At 27.6% G+C, this 20,252-nt stretch overlaps 1 protein-coding gene across 1 annotated transcript in view; it reads left to right on the top strand.

Annotated features, from left to right (window-relative positions):
• The window catches only part of LOC113560554 (transcription factor Sp9), a 69,356-nt gene that overhangs the window by 8,130 nt on the left and 40,974 nt on the right, over nt 1-20,252 (top strand). Inside the window, 1 exon segment of the mRNA XM_026966494.1 lies at nt 16,004-16,039. Coding sequence (XP_026822295.1) covers nt 16,004-16,039 — 36 coding nt within the window.

The raw sequence follows: 20,252 nt of genomic DNA, 5'->3' as shown, positions 1-20,252 counted from the left end.
CGAAATGTCTTTTATATTTTTATTACATTATTTTTTTTTTTATTCTGTTTTGTTTTATTAGTTTTAAAAGGGGCGCCGACTGGCGCCGCTGGATGGGTAAACGCACAGGTAACCAACGAAATTAAAAATGAAAAAAAAGATCGCCTCTGCCGCTACAGAAGGCCGGTCTAATTTGTGTGAGCGGCTTGTCAAAAAAACGTAATAACGTATTGTAACAGGTGTAAAGTCATGAAAAAAAAAAAAAAAACTTTAGTCTGGTTTTGAGAATGCCAATCCACACAACATAAAAATATGTCTAACTGCAGTATGTAGGTATAATTTATTGTATAAATTAATTTCAATTTTCCATGCGCAAAAATGTTATTTACATTTTAAACTAATAGCGCTAGTGAATAGACTATTTTCACTATAAATACTATTATGTTAGTAATACTACTTATATAATCATATTATTTATTAACTATTTGATTTTAATGTTCTTCTATGTTTAGTTTCACTAAATCATTTAAATCAAATTTCGTATTATTTAATATTTATTCGCAATTACGTTGATAACACAGATGTTTCCGTACATTATATCATATATATTATAAAGGAACCAATAATATAGTCTCGTACACATTAACAATGGTATTAGATATGAACATTGGAGCATTATTGGACATAGGACATGTAATAAAATCACTATAATATGTGCATGTAATTTAAACTATAATTATAATAAAACGAGTTTATTGTCAATTCGAGTTTATATAAAATAATACCGGCAATCAGATATTGACAACATTTATAAATCATATTATAGTCAGTTTTAAAATATACGTATTGTTCTATACAATACTTTTTAGGATAAATAATATGCTTTATGTATTATATCTTTCATAGTTGATCAATAAAATAGTAAGTACTAAAATTCTACTGTAAACATTAAAAAAAAAAACTATATTTACAACATAAAATGATATGTATAAATTAGAACATACACAGAAAATTGCAATAATTAAATTAAATATGTTTAATTTTCACACTGTCTGAGCTAATCGAAACGGCAAGCTTAAAGGTAGGTATAATAAATGAAAATAACGTATATTCAGTATGTATTTTAATTGTATATAAATTAATAAATTATAAATGTATATAGATATTAGATATAGAGATAATTAGGACAAGATTATTAAAAATAAAATAACCTTGAAGTAACACGCGATAAGAGTTTATTAAAATTTTATCATAATGCGAATTAATGCTTAATGGCTGTAACAAAATGTTTAAATGCATATTGTACAATTATTATTATAGTATTATGTGATGGACACTTGTATCTTCGTCCATTTAATAATATATAAAGTGGAGAGTATAGAAACATATTTTATTTTATAGCATGTACATAAGTCACTACAATAATATAATATTAGAGTTTCTAGACATTTATCGTTTACACATTTTTTATCTTTGTAATGGAGATTAAAGATTTATGTACACAACGTAATAAAGTAAGAAAACAATATTATATGGAGTATTATACCGCCAGTTCTTTTCAATACTATTTCAAATTAGAAAGGTAGACAATGAAACTGAATCGCGTTTCCACTTCAAGCCATAAATTTGGCAGCGAAAAGATTTATATGGTTTGTAATGCCATAAAAGCGGTGTTTTTGCTACAAAGGGCACTGTAGTAAGAGTACAGTATAATATTGTAAGAACTAAATAGTTTTAAATTTGGATTCGCGCAGAAGTCAAGAAAAAATGTATTCCGATACATACCAAATTTATTACTTTTAATTATTTACAACATATTAAAAAAAAAATCTAATTTTTCTTTAAAAAAAAATGGTATTTGTGATGATGATTTTTGAACATTGTTCTGAAATGTTAGAATTATATTATAACAAAATAAAAAACTAAATTATTGATAAATAAATAAATGTTATATAATGTGTATAATATAATATTATAATCTAAAATATAACTACAGTGGAAAAATTACAATATTATAATGTGAAAATAATATTACAAAAATATAGTTATAAAAAATTATATTCATCATATTATTCAATAAAAATATTTCGTTAATAAGCTAATGTTCATAATAAATCATATTTTAATTTTCACATATTATATTTCGTATATTATAGTTTTACTCCAAATTTTGATTAATTTCATAGGTACCTACTGAATAACCGGTATACCTAACAATAATGGTGTATACTGTATTCCTATATTGAATATATTGTATATTGTGAATTACGAAATAAGTAAATATGTATGTGATCGGTATTTTCCATTCGGTCTCGGTGCAAATATCATAATTCAAAGTCTTTATAAAGTTAATTGTATTTTCCACCATTATTAATAAGAGTATAGTTGGTTAATATTGATTATATTCACATCAACTATTTGAATTTAGAACATTTATATTTAAAAGTAATTTATTGGTACATGCGTATCAACTTATTAGTAAAGGTTCTTGTCCATCCGTATTTTATAATTGTGTTCATTATAATAACGTGATATTAGCGTATATACTGCAATGCAATAATAATTATTGTTGTGTTAAAATCACTATATTATTGTAATTTATTTTATTTTTTAACAATCTCCTTCCTATGAAATAAATTAAATACAATTAGGTAGGTATATTTTATGTGTTATGATTATATTATATTAAATTCTATAAGATAATTATATTTTAAAAGTTCATTATTGTTTATTATTGTTCATCATACCAGCAGGTAGGTATGTATATATATATCATACTATTGTATATTTATTATGGTAGATATATCCTAGAATTGTAACTGATTCATATTAGATAGGTATTTTTTTAAACTATAGCGAGTCATTTATGAGACATAATATACCTGGTATCTACCGTAAAAATCCATTACCTAAAGTTGTGGTTTACAAACTTCATAATATTTCAAGGTCTTGTTCCAATATTGATAAGCTACATAATTGAGTTTAAAATTAAAAAATGAATTGGTTTTTTAAAAAACAATTTATGTTTATTGAAGTATAATAAGTGAATTTATTTTATACACTATTATTGCTTATAATAAAGTGAACCCTCATTTTAGTATACTTACGAGATGAGGAAAAAAAATGTCTGTTATTAAGAACTCAAAATAAATGCAAGCATATTATTTTGTTGGATATGAGCGATATACATAGGAATCTAATCTATTAGTTGTACGTAGTTTTTCATCTGTTTTCGAGAATTGTTTGTCAGCTGTATTCAGTAAATTTCAGTAAATTTGATATTTTAATACAATAAAATAGAATTTTAGATTTTTTAGATTAAAGTTGAATTAAATATAAATACGATAAGACATAGGTAGGTCAAAGAGTACATTTAATTGATTGATAAATATATTAATACATTTTTATTCAAATAATTGAGCTTAAAATAAAATAAGTAAGTACATTTTTAACTATAAATATAAATATAAACGTACGTATTAAGTATATTACCCCAAGTATTCAAGACGTGTTTAAAATAGAACGTGCTATTGTTTAATATATTGATATACGTTTATATACACAGGAGAGTATTTGATATTATTTGATTTACACAATTTACAACGTTTGCAAAATTAAAGGGACTTATTTCGACCCTTTTAGCAGCCGGACAAAGGAAACAGAAAAGAAAAAAAAATAAGAAAAATAAGGAGTGCCGGATGTATTAAACGGCGACCGGCGTTTCTGTAACGCAGGAAAGACTCGGCACTTTTCCCAAGAGAGCTTTTGCTGATAATAACATCCGGAGGTCAACCGTTTTCCCGTACACACACACAAACACACACATACACACAACTTTATATCCCCCTAATGGACCATTGAAACTCACAACATTTTAACCCACTCTGTCTCTCCACGCCACCCACGCCCTCTTGCAGTGCACACATAACAAACCTACCAGGACAACCGTTGTCCTCCTGCACTCCACACACACATTGCAACCGGACCAACCAAATTTCCCCGCGCTCAATGAGTACTGCATATACGTATATATATACACTTATACACAATACGAAGAGCACTGCGAAATCAAGTGTATTGATCGTGTACGCGTATATATATATTATATAATAATATATATAATATTATACCTTTGGTGTACATTTTATGCTAGTAATATGTATAGTGTATACGTATTTTTGTATTATAATTTGATACTTTATTTTGTGTCCCGTTATTAATTTTGTATTTCTTATTCTTTAGTTTATAATATATATATAAAGGTGTTAGGTACATATAATGTAATATTATTTATTAATACCTAAAGTCGCGGCATAATTATTATTTTACGCATACATATTACATACATGTTGTAAATAATATTTGAATTTTGTGTTCGATATAACGTCGAATTTAATTTGAAAAAAAAAATAATGATACCGATATAAAAGTATATACACGTGTACGCTGTAGCAATGAGCGTATTATATGACTATACGCTACGCGATGTACGCACACGCGCGTGCGTATGAAATATTTCATTACAAATTTAAATTAACAGCAAATCGATTTTTTTCTCATTTAAAAAGTCTAATCTACCGTCTTTAATTATTATTACACGAACATCACGGTTAGTGTTCATGATACGGCGACGGCCATATTAAATTGTCTAGACCGCATAACCACGCGTATGTTCCCTCAATTGCTTATACTTAATAACTAGAACCATTATGCAACGAAAATTATTTCCTTTTTCGAAAAAAAAAGATCAATTTGTATATTTTAATATACGTACGTCGATCTAATCATCCAACGGTTTCGAGTTTAATTTCAGATGATTTTCGTTTAGAATACATTTTTTTTCATCGTTATATATAATATATATTATAACTTTAATAATCGAAGTTAAGGCAATACTTTTAAACCATATTTTAAGAATGAATTTATATATATATAGTAGTTCTACCACCTCTTAATTAATTTGTATACCTTGTGAATATGAAATGTAATTAACTAAAATATTTGTTTTAGTAGATGTTAACGCCTTAACGGTATATCGTCGTATGCAAATAATTGTATGAAAATAAATTACACATAATGTATTAATATAATATACAATATTACCGTAATGCTGGAACATAACCAAATATGCAATTATAAAAGTGCAATATAATGGTTATGAACATAAAAACTTAATGAATTCATGTAACAGAAATAATTGTGATAATCCTTTTAATTTCGACCTTGGATGAAGAAGTACAAGAGAATGTAATAAAAACTATAGTATTCGATTGCTGATTTTCACGTGTTTAGATTTTATTAATAATTAAATGAAAAACTAACTATTTTTTATTTCATCAATATAACTATTTAGATTTTTAAATTAAAAAAGCTTACATTTTGCATGTTTATACATTAATATACATGTACATATTTGATATTATTATACATCATAATATATTTTTGGGCGTTGATATAAAGCTTTGTGTATTATATATAGAGAGAGTTTTTATTACTTCAACATTACATTTTATGAAACTGTAAATGCATTAAACAGAAGAAGTCACATTTTTTATGCCCATATATATATTTTTAAAGATTTTGTACGAACCCTCGAAAATGCTCTTCCGCCATGTTAAACGGTGTGAAATAAACCAGAACGCATTTTAGTGTTATTATATTTACTTAATACTTGTTGGGGTGAGGGACTTTTTTTTGTAGTAATTTAAGCGAAAACATTATGATTCTTTGCTGATATAAAATGTGTTCCAGACTTTGAAGATTCTTTATGTTGTTATACGTCGTATCAATATTCAACTATCGTAATTTACAAATAACCAAATAGATTATGTTGCAAGAATAACATAATATTACGTATAGTTCCGATTCTAATAATAGGTATTACCCTATCTATTTAATAATAATAATAAAAAAAAAATTCACAATAGGCACCTAACACGACGTCAAGACACAGTAGCATTTGCGTGTGATGTACGCGTATCATGTATTTAATAATAATATGTGTATAATACAGTTTGGTTTTAAGTAGCTTCAAAATATTACAGGTGCTATAGTAAACAAAAATTGTAAAAAGAGTAAAAAAACATAAATGACAGCAATTATCCTTCACTTTGGCTTACACGATATCTAAATTTTTTTTTAATAATATCAATCTTTTTAAATAACTTATACAAGGTCTTTTTTAACTTCTAATGGTTTATACAAAAAAATGAATAAAAAAATACAAATTAATCTAATCTGTTAAAAAAAAATAATTGAAACAAGATATCGTAATTACCTTCGTGTTGCATGTTTGTTTTCAGAAATATTTTCTTCTCTTTTTACATCCGTTGACCTTGAAGGGGTCGAGGATAACCAGTTCCCATCAACTCTAGTTCCATTTTTCTTTAGTCCCTCAAAATATTTTTCGTGTGATCTATAAAATGGAGCTCATACTATTTGTGAAGTATAATATACCTATTATATTCTTCTTTTTGACGTCTGTCAAGTGGTATTCAGTTACACACGATGCATGTCTAAATCAATGTGTATGCTATATGTAGTTTCAATATCATTGTGTATAGCCGTATAGGTATCTATGAAATAAGAACTACATGTTAATATTATATGACTTAGATAGGGTAGAACAAGACTGTACTTAATAATAGGGTAAAAGACCTTGTATAGCTCTAGAAAATCTCAATATGTATTGCAGTATTGCAAAACTCAAAAATATGCACTTAAAATTAATTACATTTATTATAATATACGTGAATTTGTTAAATCCAGTAAAACTACAATGGTACACATAACTACTATGGATTTATAGATGTTAAAATGAACCTAAATATAACAAAAATATAGAACTATTAAAAACTGTTTTGGCTGATGATGTAATTAATTATCAATTGGTAAAACGAAAAAAAAATATTGGTTAAGAAAACATCTAAAAATAAAATTGAAAATCATGAAATATTAACAAAAAAATTAAAAAACAAGAAATATGCATTACCTTTAAACATAATAAACCTGCAAAATATGTATTCATATTTAAAATTATATTACATGTATCTAGTTTTGTTATAGCATACAACGTAATTGTTTTATTTGCTGCTGTTGTGTATAAGATGAAAAAGCAAATGCTACAAGTGCTCCGACCTAGAATTATCAAATATTAGTTATATCATTTATTAAATTATTTCCATGTTATAATTTTTTATATTGGACAATTTAAAAAATCGCATCGATTTAAACTAACCATTTAGGATTATTATTTCTTTTAAAAAATATGGAAATAAAACGATGTAATTGACTAGAATATTTTAGTACATTTAGTTTAAACTTCGCGCTGAAAGAGTTAACAATCTGGGTAATTCACCCGAAGCAAATATTACTTCAGACAAGAATCTAAACATGGTTTTATTTTATTATTCAACGGCAATATGTTTTATTATCATAATTCCATGCTTTAGGCGATAGGTAAATAGCGTTTTTGTGAAAACCTATATTGTAAATCAAAAATATCAGACAACAAAATTTGTCAAGTAAAAAAAAATAGCTGCCAACATGATGATCTTTTATGAGCTATTGTCTTCAATTTCTAACCTTATTGTCTGTTTATTTTTTTTCTGATTTTTAATTATTATTTATTGAGTTGATTTTAAGATAGTATACATGTTTGTCTTACTATACTGTCAATGTCTTCATTGATATATGGTTTTAATACAGTTTTTAAAAGTTATTTTTTTTTTTTTATTACTGTCTCCAAAATTAATTATTAGGAACTAGCTGATGGTGTTAATAATTTATGGGTCTTAACATTAAATTCTTAGTGTTATAATAATAGTTCACAAAGGTTCCGAGACTTATATATGATTATTATTTTAAAATTAAACCTGTACTGCTAATTGTTTTACTATGAACTAAGACCCAGAATATATATACATAAAGGTACATGTATTATATATACATTATACATTACACACACACACACACACACACACACACACACACACACACACACACACACACACACACACACACACACACACACACACACACACATATATATATATTAATATATTATATAGTTTTCTTCATGTAGACGTGCTCCGTCAGATAATTATAGGTTGTATGCGGCCACAGAAAATGTTCACCCAATCTTTGGCCGTGAGAAGAGAGAGGAGACTTATTTTTTTGTATTTGATCATATACGTTATAAATATGTATATATATAAAAATATTTTATCACAGACTTTATAATAGTCACAGAGTTTTTGAAATATATTTTAAAACCATATAGTGGTTGAAATGGTGTATATATATGTTGGTTATGCAGTTATAGTATATATAGTAAATTTTTTTATTTATTTTAAGAAACACTTATTTTTACGATTCCTATCAAAAGTTCCATAACATATTTTTATATATTAGATATATAAATATCGGATATAATTAATTTTTGTGTCACTATCATACTATTATGTATTGTATTTAAATATAATGTGTAGATGATATAGGTATAATATTAAATATAATATACTCGAAGATTTATAACACTAATAAGCTTTTATGCTGTGTATAATATTATGAACAGTGTTTATGTATACTTTATAGTCTTACCTTACGAATACAAAAAACGAGTTGTGAGATCGTAATTGGATAATAATAATAATAATAATAATAATAATAATAATAGTAATAAATGAGAAAAAAACATTTAATTAAAAGAAACGTAAATTGAACAACGACCAACTAATATAATAATGATTGTTGGATACGATCTTAATAAAGGCTTTACGTTGATTCTGGTGTCGTATCGAATATAATACATGTGGGTGGAGTTTCTGAAAATAAAAAACCACTTTCAACTCTTTTGATAGAGAAGAATATATTCGTAGCCGGACAGTGAACTTATATATGTATATATATTATATTTTTATCAGAATCGATAAACAATGCGTAGCTTGAAAAAATTAAAACATTATTTCAAGAATCTATCTATCTCTCTTTCTCTCTATGTATATAATATATATATATATATATATATTAATGAATGCATATTATCACCGATAATAAAATTATATATTTATATCTGTAAGAAATTGTGTAAAAAATAATGGAAAATTTATTAAACATTTTTAAATTGTGTCGATAAGCTAGGGTTAAAAAAATTCAGTATAAAATATAATTTTTTTTTAATCACGCCATTCAATCCATTAGTGCTATAATAAATTATCCCCTTAAAAAAATAATACACAATAATACCGGAGTTTAAAAAGGTGTTGTCATTTACGAGTGTTTGGTGACTGATGGCCTAAGGTAAAAAACATAATGGGAAATCGAAGGGTTAGAATGCAATGGGTTAATGTTGATTGATGTCATCTGTTTTGAAGTACGGCTATTTGCCAGTTTATTATTATTTTATTTCATTTATTTGATATCAAACATAACTTTGATTGATTGCTTTGTCTTTTTTTCTAATAAATGTTATGGAAAACGGAAATAAATCGTATTTTACGCACTTTCAATACAATAATTATGGACGTAGGTACCTAAAATCAGTCATTAAAAATGGACATAAATTAGAGAAAAAACAGGTAATAAATTATATTTATTTGTTTTATTTTTATTAGATTCTGAGCGGAGAATTGAATTTATTGATTTTATAATGTGTGTTTTTGGATTCATATATATGATAATTAGTCGATAAAATGCTTTAATTTTCACTTTTAGAGTGGTTTGAATAGAAAATTGGGTATAGTTTGTATTGTAGACAATTTTTACAAATTGTATTGTAAAAATTCCCAGTACTTTTTTTATATAATCGACAAAAACAAACAATTAAGGAAAAATGAAAATTTTTACGCAAATCCAAAATTATTACTAAAATAATTATTTTGTCATCGTCGTTACCATAATTTAGATAGTCTTCGCTCAGAATCGTTATTTATCATATACATTAAGTTTTCATTGAATTCAAATTTAAGAAAATCCACTATAGTGATTTACTCAATAAAGAGTCTACTCGATACATAATTTTCTGCAGTTTGGTACCCACTTTCATACCGTTTTTTTATCATGAGTTTGATGCTATATTTTTTTAATAATATGATTGATAACGTTTTGTTAATGTTTATGATGATAATAAACTACTTCCTATGATACAATATTACGTAATACAAAATAATTGTTTTGATCTAAGTTTATACGGAATATCAAAGAGTTAAGAAACCTAAATAGTTTTAAAGGTAATTATTACAATTATTTTAATTCCAAGAAAGTGAATTATTTTTCCGTCATCTTTATTGTGTGTGCGTGTTGATAAAAAACGAAAATAGATCATTAAGAGTTTCAAGAAGGATTTAGGCTATTCAAATGTTATCCTGTTAATTTTCTTATTAAAAATAAATTATTTTACTTTTTTTTACATTATACCTAGTAGTTAGTACTATAAGTAGCTTTATATATACTGGGGTTCTTGTAAAAACTATATCTATATCTAGGTAATTTATTTGTTAAATTAAACGTGTTTCGAAAGTGAAACATAGGTAAATAGTAAATAAATTGCATTAAATTAATTAAATATAGTTATATAATATATTAAGTTTTTTTTTCTCATCGTAGACTTTTTACTGATAAATTGGTTCATAAAAGATTTTTTTTTTTTTTGGCAATTATACAGTTTTTTAATTTTTTTTTTTTATTTCTTTATTGATTTCAACATAAACAAATGTATTTTTTATTGCTTTAAATAAAGGATTTTCTTTTAAATACGCGTCTGTGTGATAACAATAATTATAGGTTATGTACTTGAAAAGGTAAAATATTAAGTCTACATTGTAGCCTAACCGCATATGCACATATTTGTTAAATTTTCTAGTATGTTTCAAGTTTTAATCAAATATACCTCAGAAACTTTACTTAAAAAGTAAATGGAAAAATAATAAATATGTCCTTGTAAAAATATATATTCAGAAAAAATTAAAATTATAGTAACAATTATTCTTTACCATTATTTTTTTTTTAAAATTATAATAGAGTGGTTTTTGGAATTATTCACAAAAATAATATAAAATTTAATTTTATATCCACTCAAAAAATATAATTATTTTTGAAATTTATGTTTTTATACCTTGTTAAATAATTCATTATTATTTATTAGTTATTGAGAAAATAACAGAAAAAATTAATAAAATTGTTTAAAACTTTAAATGTAATTATATTGTACATTAACCAGCATTTATGAACAGAATATATTATCAGATAAATTTTTTATATTTGTATCAAAGCATTTATTATAATTTAACTACTGCTTGTTTCCCGTTAAATTACCTCTTATTATTTATAATTTATTTAAATATCTATTAAGTCATTATAATATTGTCCCACAGAAATGCATTTATTAAATACTACTAAAAACTTAAGTTACTTTTGCAATTTATTTCATTAATTTATGTAATGTAATTCAAAGTTTCTTAAGAGTAAATATATTCTTTTTGTAGGCTGCACAAAGTAATAAGGGTTCGCTTTATAAATATAGTACTAAAAGCGTTTATAATTGTATAACTTTTACCATAGGATCGTTAGAACCACGATTTTGGGGAGGGGGGGAAATGATAAATAGAATGGGCATTTTTACCTGACCTAATTATTGTGCTTCAAACACAATTTATACGGTTATAAAAAAAAATTTACACCGTATAACCTAATGTCGAATCCCTTGATGAACTCGTTAAACATCGATTAGCTTCATATACCTGTCTGGCGCATGAACCCAAACAAAACAATATTTTTACTTCGTCTCGCGCTCGTAAAATCATTAATCCAAAACTCCGGTAGTTGAGTGGATGATAATAATTTGTCAAGACTCGCTTAAAGCGTTTTTTCCAGCTCCTCCTTCCCCCCAGCGTGACGTATTTCTGTTGCACGGGGAGGTTTAAAAGTAGTTGATATATATATATGTATATAATATTTATAATAACGACCTACGTTATTCGATGACGGCGAAACGGATTAATGATGCAAAAATGATAAACGATTATTATATGAGCTCTGTGTGTTTGTATATAATATACTGTATATCTACTTATATTCTTATGTACGTCACAATTAATAATATATTCTATACACCTGGTTTTTAGGCATACCTTTCATTCAGAATAGTTCGACTTAACGTTGTGCGCCACATATACATATTCTAAAATAACTGCGTGGTTTTAAAATTTATAATAAATTGATAAAGCTACAATGATTAGAAGATATTGGTCCATGGACACGACATTTTTAATACATCTTACAGATTATTGGTCTGTTTTATTAAAAAATAATTTAACGGATTTGCTAATCACATACATATAATTATTATTGAAGTAATTATGAGACAAACTTGGAGTTGTTTAAATTCTTTTCCATATATAATATGTTATAATAAAACTGTAGCTGCAGAATAGTGTGGCTAAATGAATATTACTGAGTAAAATTAAAAATATAGACGTAAAAAACATCTGGAACTTACGATCAGAATTTGTGAACACAGTGTACCTAATTTGGCATGTATCTCATTGAATGAAAATTCGTCCAATTTGTTAAATTTAACCTCTTTATATGTAACTCAAGAGAATTTAAGTTATTTGGTATAGGAAAAAGTTATTTAATATACGTAATAAAGATACATTTGTTTAAAAATTTTTGTCTTTGGCCCTTTGACCGTTACGTAATTATAAATTACAGTAAATACATAATTAAAAATAATTGTTTACTTATTATAACAGAAATATCGAAACTATATCCTTACTATTCAAAATGTCTAAAGTAATATCTTTCAATATTATATGCTAAAAATTGTGTTACGGTTAGATTATATTCATACATAATCAATAACAGTAATAGACTATGAATAGTGTGAATCGATGATATTTTTTACAAATTATGAATTATAGAACACACAATGGTATATTTCGTCAAGTCTTCTTTGTATTTCGTAATCCGGATTTCATATATATATATATATATAAGGTCGACGAAGAAGCGTCGATTTCACTAATAATCATCGAAAGACGATGTCCATACTCACGTCGGCTGTGACGAGAATAAAAATTACGTTAAGTTATACAATGTAGTATAAACAGTGGCGTAGCGTAGTCAATGTGGAGTGTTTTTGGTGTTGAAACACCCCGCGTCGGCCGTTTTTATGTAAAAAATAGGGATATATAATATTATGCTGTCATATGATTCTATTTTATATTTGTTATTGTTATCGCGAAGATCGATTACTATAGGTATTAAAAGACACAGAGTGTGTGAACCACTCCCCCTTAAAGTGATGATTAAATATGAAATCAAAACACCTCCCTACAAAAAAAAAAAAAAATCCCGGCTATGTGCCCACACCATACACCGCGATGTTATACCGCTTAAATTATATTATTGAAATAATGTATGTAAGTACACAGCGTCATCTCATCGTATTTTACCAACTATAATATTATTGTAGGTATAAAGGATTATATTATATTATAATAATATTATAGTTGCGGTAGTACCACGCGACGTGTACCTATATGGGCGCTTTAAAATAATATAATATATACCGTGTACGTATCGGTCAATTATTATTATTACACTGCGCGCGTTTCCGACACGCCGCGATGACAGTCCGGTAATCCGGTAATCGACGCCCATCAATCAGAAATTACCGGGTTATCGCGGGCGGCCGATCGTGTGAGCGGGCGCGCGCGCGAGCGTTTAGCAGCAGCCATAAATCCACGAACGAGGCGACTCGCCGCGCGCACAGTGGCTACCAAAAGATTACAATGCCTGACGGGCTCGAACGTACAGCATTTAACACACACACACACACACACACACACACACACACACACCGCGCGCGCGCGCGATACATTATATTATATTATCATACATTGTAATTTCGAACGCCAGTTGGTATACAATTAAAATTATCTCCACCGATAAATTACTACTTTCGCGCGGTGCGGGGCCGGGGTTTTTTTATTTTTTTAGCGGTGTGTGTTTTCTAGGCCTCCGACTGCTTCGGCTTTGCTGGTCGGTGCGGTAGGGCGCGGGGACAGGTCTCGAAGAATCTGCCACGCCACCGTATATACGACGTAGGTACACACACACACACACACACACGCAGACACTCACACGCGCACGTATTTTATTCCGTTTATATATATATTATTATTATTTAACAGAGCGCGTACCACACCGCCGCCGTTGCTGCTCCGCGGCGTTTAGCATAGTAATTTAATCGAAACCGGCAATTTAAACGTCAACCCGACGAATCCGTGCTGTGTATTCGCCATCGTCGTCGTCGTCGTCGTAGTCGTCATCGCGTCATCCCCGGTCGGCGAACGATATGTATATAATGAGGGTAGTAGGAGGTATAGTTACAGCCCCGATGGACCGCATTGCATTTATATTTTTTACTACGCAGCGTTTATTATTAGTATTCGTGTTTTGACACAAACACACACACACACACACCGACACATACGTATACGGTTTGATATATTATTGTATCGAGAATACATAATAAATATATATAATATAAAATATACTTACAGTCGGTTTGTGTTAGTGTTTTTTTTTTTTTTACACGACGTTGGTGTACAATACACTGTTCCGCATACGCTCCTACGATATATGATGCATATATATGTATATTATATAGGTGGACGCAGTTAAACCGGACCGCAGATATAATCAAAACTAATAAATAATCGTTTTCGAATCCAGTGAAAAAAAAATATAATAACGATTGGACATCATCAAACCGATATTCTCACGAGAAGCGACTATAGTTTTTTTATGAATAAACAATTCACGTTCGTGGTTTTTTCTTATACTTTTTTTTATACCACTGTTGCACCTGTCATTTGAAATGTAATTAATACGCGTAAGCAATTAACCATTGACCTTTTGTATGCATATAGGTAGTACTATCGATGTTAAACTTAGATTTTAAATTTTAATAGTGTTATGGGGGCGGTTTTGAATATCTCAATGGCCAATGTGCTGTGTCGAATTATAATTTGGAAACAATATTGATTTAATCTAAAATGAACAAATTATTACATTACACGTTCATACATGGTTTGTTTCATATTTTCAAAACGGAACGTTTATTTTTTAAGAATCACAAACAAAATTATATTTAATAGTCAGCTTATAATATAATGATGATATCTTGATGGTTTTGATGGTTTTCTGTTTTCGACGAATAGTTAAAGTTGATTAAGAAATAATTGTCAAGTTGTTTTTATGTTTTCTGTAGAACATATTAATATGATGATAACGTGATTATTATTTAATTAAAAAAAAAAAAAAAATAGTCATTTCCAACACGTTATAATTATGCGTGTAAATTTTGTAGTAAAACTTAAAAGATGTACATGTGCGTAACGATTATTTTGAAAATATAAACATAGATTATATGTGCTCATTTTTTAAAAAGAAAGTTACAAGTTTAGTACATTAATAATTTAAATACCCAATTATAGTAATTAGTATGATTTCTATCTATATATACATTAATTATCAATTTGTACATTATGTATAATAGACTATGTAATAATAATAGTTATTATAAATTCAAAAGAGAGGAAAATCATAAATGATTGTGTATCATACAATTATATGATGATTATATACGTACAATAAAGCAATGTTTGATGTTACAATCATAATTTAATATACAATGACATATCAATATAGAATACTACTATGCATATCCGATATTGTAGAATTTGTAATTATTATGCTATGATAAAATTAAATATTTTTAATTTTCATATGTTCATTATTTGAATAAATATCTAGTTATACGATCAAGTTTCAAAAATATTAATAATATTCCTACATTTGTATTTATAAGATGTACTTTAACCCAACAATGTGATAAACTATATAGGAATTATTTAAAAAATGTTGTATTATTGTTTTATTTTCAAGTTATAAATGCCCCATTAATGTAACTATAGTTAATGTTATTTTGATTAAATTTTTTTTTTTTATTTTAAAGGTTGATGCCAGGCGTGCGAAAAATAATGAAAAACTAGTAATATACACATTTTATATTTATATTATATGATTATACATCGCATGTACACCCTGATACAAACAAGATGATTTGAATGTTATACACATAAAGAATATTGCAAAGTTCGATCCATGCCCGAGGCATTTCGTAGTTTTAGCAGAAATACATCATACAGATATTATGTTTACACTATATATTATATACTTGCAGCAGGGTATTTTCGTATGAAAATCTGTGAAACGGAAAATTTTATTTATTATTTTCCATTCGTACTTTGAGATTTATTGACGGACTTTATACAACATATTATATACATGGACGGGATAAAAATAGTTTTTCACTAGAGAACACATATTTTATATATATGTGTGGTATATATAGTGGTGCGCGTGTTACATAAAAATTCATAGGGCTATCATCATGCGCCGAGGGTCATGTATGATATAGAAATTTGTTATTCATGGCGTTTTACACACGCACGCACACACATACAAACCGAGCTGTATACCATATAATATATATAGTATGTATGTGAATTTGTGCGCGAAGTCTGAGTGGAGTCGGGGTAGTTTATGTATAGTAGAAAGTGACTCTCCGGCGGCGTCGGTGGTAGCAGTGGCGGTGGTGGTTCAGGTTGATTTATCGTTAGTGCGGCACGCCCATCGTGCGCGAGCGTAACGCCGGTCGGGGGTTTTTGTGAAAAATAAGCGGTGCCGCCGATTTCAGACGAGCCAGCGATTGATAATGGGCGGAAACGGCACTTCTAGCAGACCCTGCCGACGTTTGGTATAATATATAAGACCCATGATTAGAGGGTGGACGACGCGGAGGGACGGTGATCGCGGCGGCGCTCTTGAAGAAAATGCCACGCTCTACAAATAATAAGGGAGGTATAATACGTTAACTTTTCCGCACACACATCGTATCGTAATATTATTACAATATTTTAAGCATATAAATAAAAACTCAATGTATGTGCACGTGTTCGTGTGTGTGAATGACGTTTGTTTATGAATAATTCGTGTGTGTGTGTGTGTGTGTGTGTGTGTGCGTGAGAGAGAGTGAGAGTGAGAATGTGTGGGGGAGAGTTAAACCACGACGAGAGACAGAACAATTGAAAGTTCAGATGAGTTTAAAAACCGTTGTATCCAAATAAGGACTGGATAAAAATGCCATAAAAAAAAAATCATATTATATTATAGCCCTATAAGCTCCAAATGCTGTGGAAAATTTAAAAATATGATTTTCGTTAATTGAATCCATATAAATATACATTAAATTGACGTTTTTCGCTCAAAAATGTAAGTGCGTATTAGTTTATTAATTAGTTACAATAATAATATTGGAATTATCTACTTTCGATGTCTATACACCTATGTCCTATATACTGTATAATATATATGTTTAATTTTAATACTGTAAATACAGTAAGATTTTATATGAACATGTTCAGTATATACATTATAAAAACTGCCCCACATAAGTATTCAAAAGTAAATTTGTAATATTTTAACATCGAATGCAAAAACATTATAATTGTAAAATTCAATTTAAAAGATAAAAAAAAGTTAGAAATGCAAAATTAGATTTTTATATATTGTAACAGAAAATATAAATTACTTTTTAGGCTAGAAAAACTAAAAGTATTGCGTGTATGTAATAAAAATAAATTATAAGAAATACAAGATAGAAGTTATTATTTACGTAATTAACGTTTATATTTTATAGCGAATAAATATTTAATAGATTATTAATAATTTCTTCTATATAAAGTTACATAGTTTCATAATAACGTAAATAAGTAAATAATTATTTTTGTAAAACGATTTTAAAATATCATTTATTTTTTTATGAACAAAATAAAACTATATAATTCAAAAGTGGTATTTATATACCCATGATATTTACATATTCATGTTACGTGTTATATTTTACGTATATATTAAATTTAAATTATGTCTGCATCAATTAAAATTAAATAATTTAGTGATAAAATACTTATAATCAGTTTGAGGTAAAATATATTAATGGATAAAATAATTACAATAATTATTCCGTTCGAAATAGTTAATGATGCAATATCCTTTACAGATAATTTCTAATTTTTTATGAATATAATTTAAATATTTTTATAAAAAATGTTACCTACTTAATATTTTTCTAACTCCCCAGTTATGAGACAGTTCATCAACTTGTTCACTGTTCGCGGGCAGTAACAATAGTAGGTACGACAGGTGCGAAGACCTTTCGATAACCAATTTCCGATGTACGTAAATAGAAAAATAAAAATCTTCGGTCCTCTTCCAAAGATTAATTAAAACTGAATTTTCATTTTGTAAACCGATTAACCACCAAATTGTATCCAAAACCGGATTGTATTTTTCATGACGGAGGTCTGAGTGGTGAACGAAAAAAATTAACCCGAGCAGACTAATGTCTATCACGATGTGGATGAGAACGTGTTACGTGACCGGCAAGGAAGATTGGGCTTTTTCCATATCCTAATTTTTTCGACGATAAACAACTACCACGCGGCATTGTATCTTTATACAATCGTTCAATATATTATTCTGTGACTATATTACAGGAGATGTCTAGTATCTAGGTATTAGGTATATAATATATAGTTGATGAAAATAAAAATATTATCGCGTTATATAAGTACTTGAAAATAATTTAATTTTATATCAGTTGGTATATAGTCCTTAAGAAACCTATTTATATTTTATATTATATAAAGGAAATTATTTTAGATCGAACTTTGATCGTATTAATATATGTTTTTACCATATATATGGTATACAATATACGATATACCTTATATGGGTTAGTTACATGATCTAAGATCGAGTATAAAGATAATAAAGAATTTCCCGAAACTCTGAACCTGTAATTAGATGATATTTGTGTATACCTACCTCATAAGAATAACGTATTGGAAATTAATTTTTTAATAAGTTTAATCCTTATTAGTTATTTATTATTACGATTACCTGCTATCAAAATTAGACCCTTTATATACGTAGTTATAACTGTTATATTATATACGCGTATGGAATTACATATTATATAAATAAATATGTATTACGTATTTCATATATATTTGAAAAATGGAAACATTTTGAATTGTATTTTGGAGTGATTTTTTGTTATTATTTTTAGTATAAGTACAGCTGTTTATCGATAGACGATACTTCACAAAGTAATATTAGGTTAACATCGGTGTGATGATAAAATATATTATGCAGTAAGCATGCAAACTATACAAATTATTATGAAGCGCAGTTTGAGTCAACTTTATTAATTAAAATTTTGTTGATCATATCATATTATAAGGTAATTTGGTATTTTGGTGATGGGACTATAGTTGGTATTGAAATTATTGTATCGAAACGTTAATTTGATATTTAACGTATAATACACTATGATATATGATTTTATACGGATTATATATCTATATACAAATTGCTTATGATGTCATCACAAATATCAGTTTTGACATAAATATAGGTAGGTACACATATTGAAGTACCTAATATATATATCATAATATTATTGTATGTATTGTTTTCGTATTTTCGGTTTCTCTTAACACACAGCACTATTTCGATTTCGTGTAAAATATTTTATTGCCCTTGTTCTGCGGATTGTTGCTACGGGAAAATAGTTTTTCACCATTTCCCTACCCTTTCTGCCACCGTCGCCGCATCACTACCGCAGCAGAGTTTTCCTCGAGGGCACGCGGTTAACGCCCACTCGCGTCTCCCGTGGCAACACGACTTCCGACCATTGGCCGCCGCCGTCGCCGCCGGGCCCTCGTGACATTAATTAATGATTCAAGAAGACAGCTTGCTTTTTCCTCAGAGCTCCAAAGATGGTTCGGGACGAAGCCAAAAAGAAAAAAAGAAATAATATTATTATAAAGCATTTGAAATTATTTTAGGAAAACTAAATATAATATCAAGTTACATTTATAAATATTGCGGTCAAGGTATTTTTATTAAATATTTTGTGATAAAAATTGAATTTCTCAAGTTCAAAATAGTTAATATATAGTAATAAGTACCTATTTTATTCGTAAAATATAGTGCAGGATTTTGCGCGTTGTTAGTTTTTTTAATCAATATGTTCATTTTTATTGTAGTAGATATACTTATTGATACCAATGATTGACTTGACAAAGAAAAAATATTTAAATTTCTCTATATTAAATTCGTAAAATTAGGGAATC

Source organism: Rhopalosiphum maidis, chromosome 1, assembly GCF_003676215.2.
Source record: "Rhopalosiphum maidis isolate BTI-1 chromosome 1, ASM367621v3, whole genome shotgun sequence".
In the NCBI taxonomy this organism is placed as follows: domain Eukaryota; kingdom Metazoa; phylum Arthropoda; class Insecta; order Hemiptera; family Aphididae; genus Rhopalosiphum; species Rhopalosiphum maidis.
Note: the sequence above shows the minus strand (reverse complement) of the source record. Positions and strands in the feature narration are given on the sequence as shown.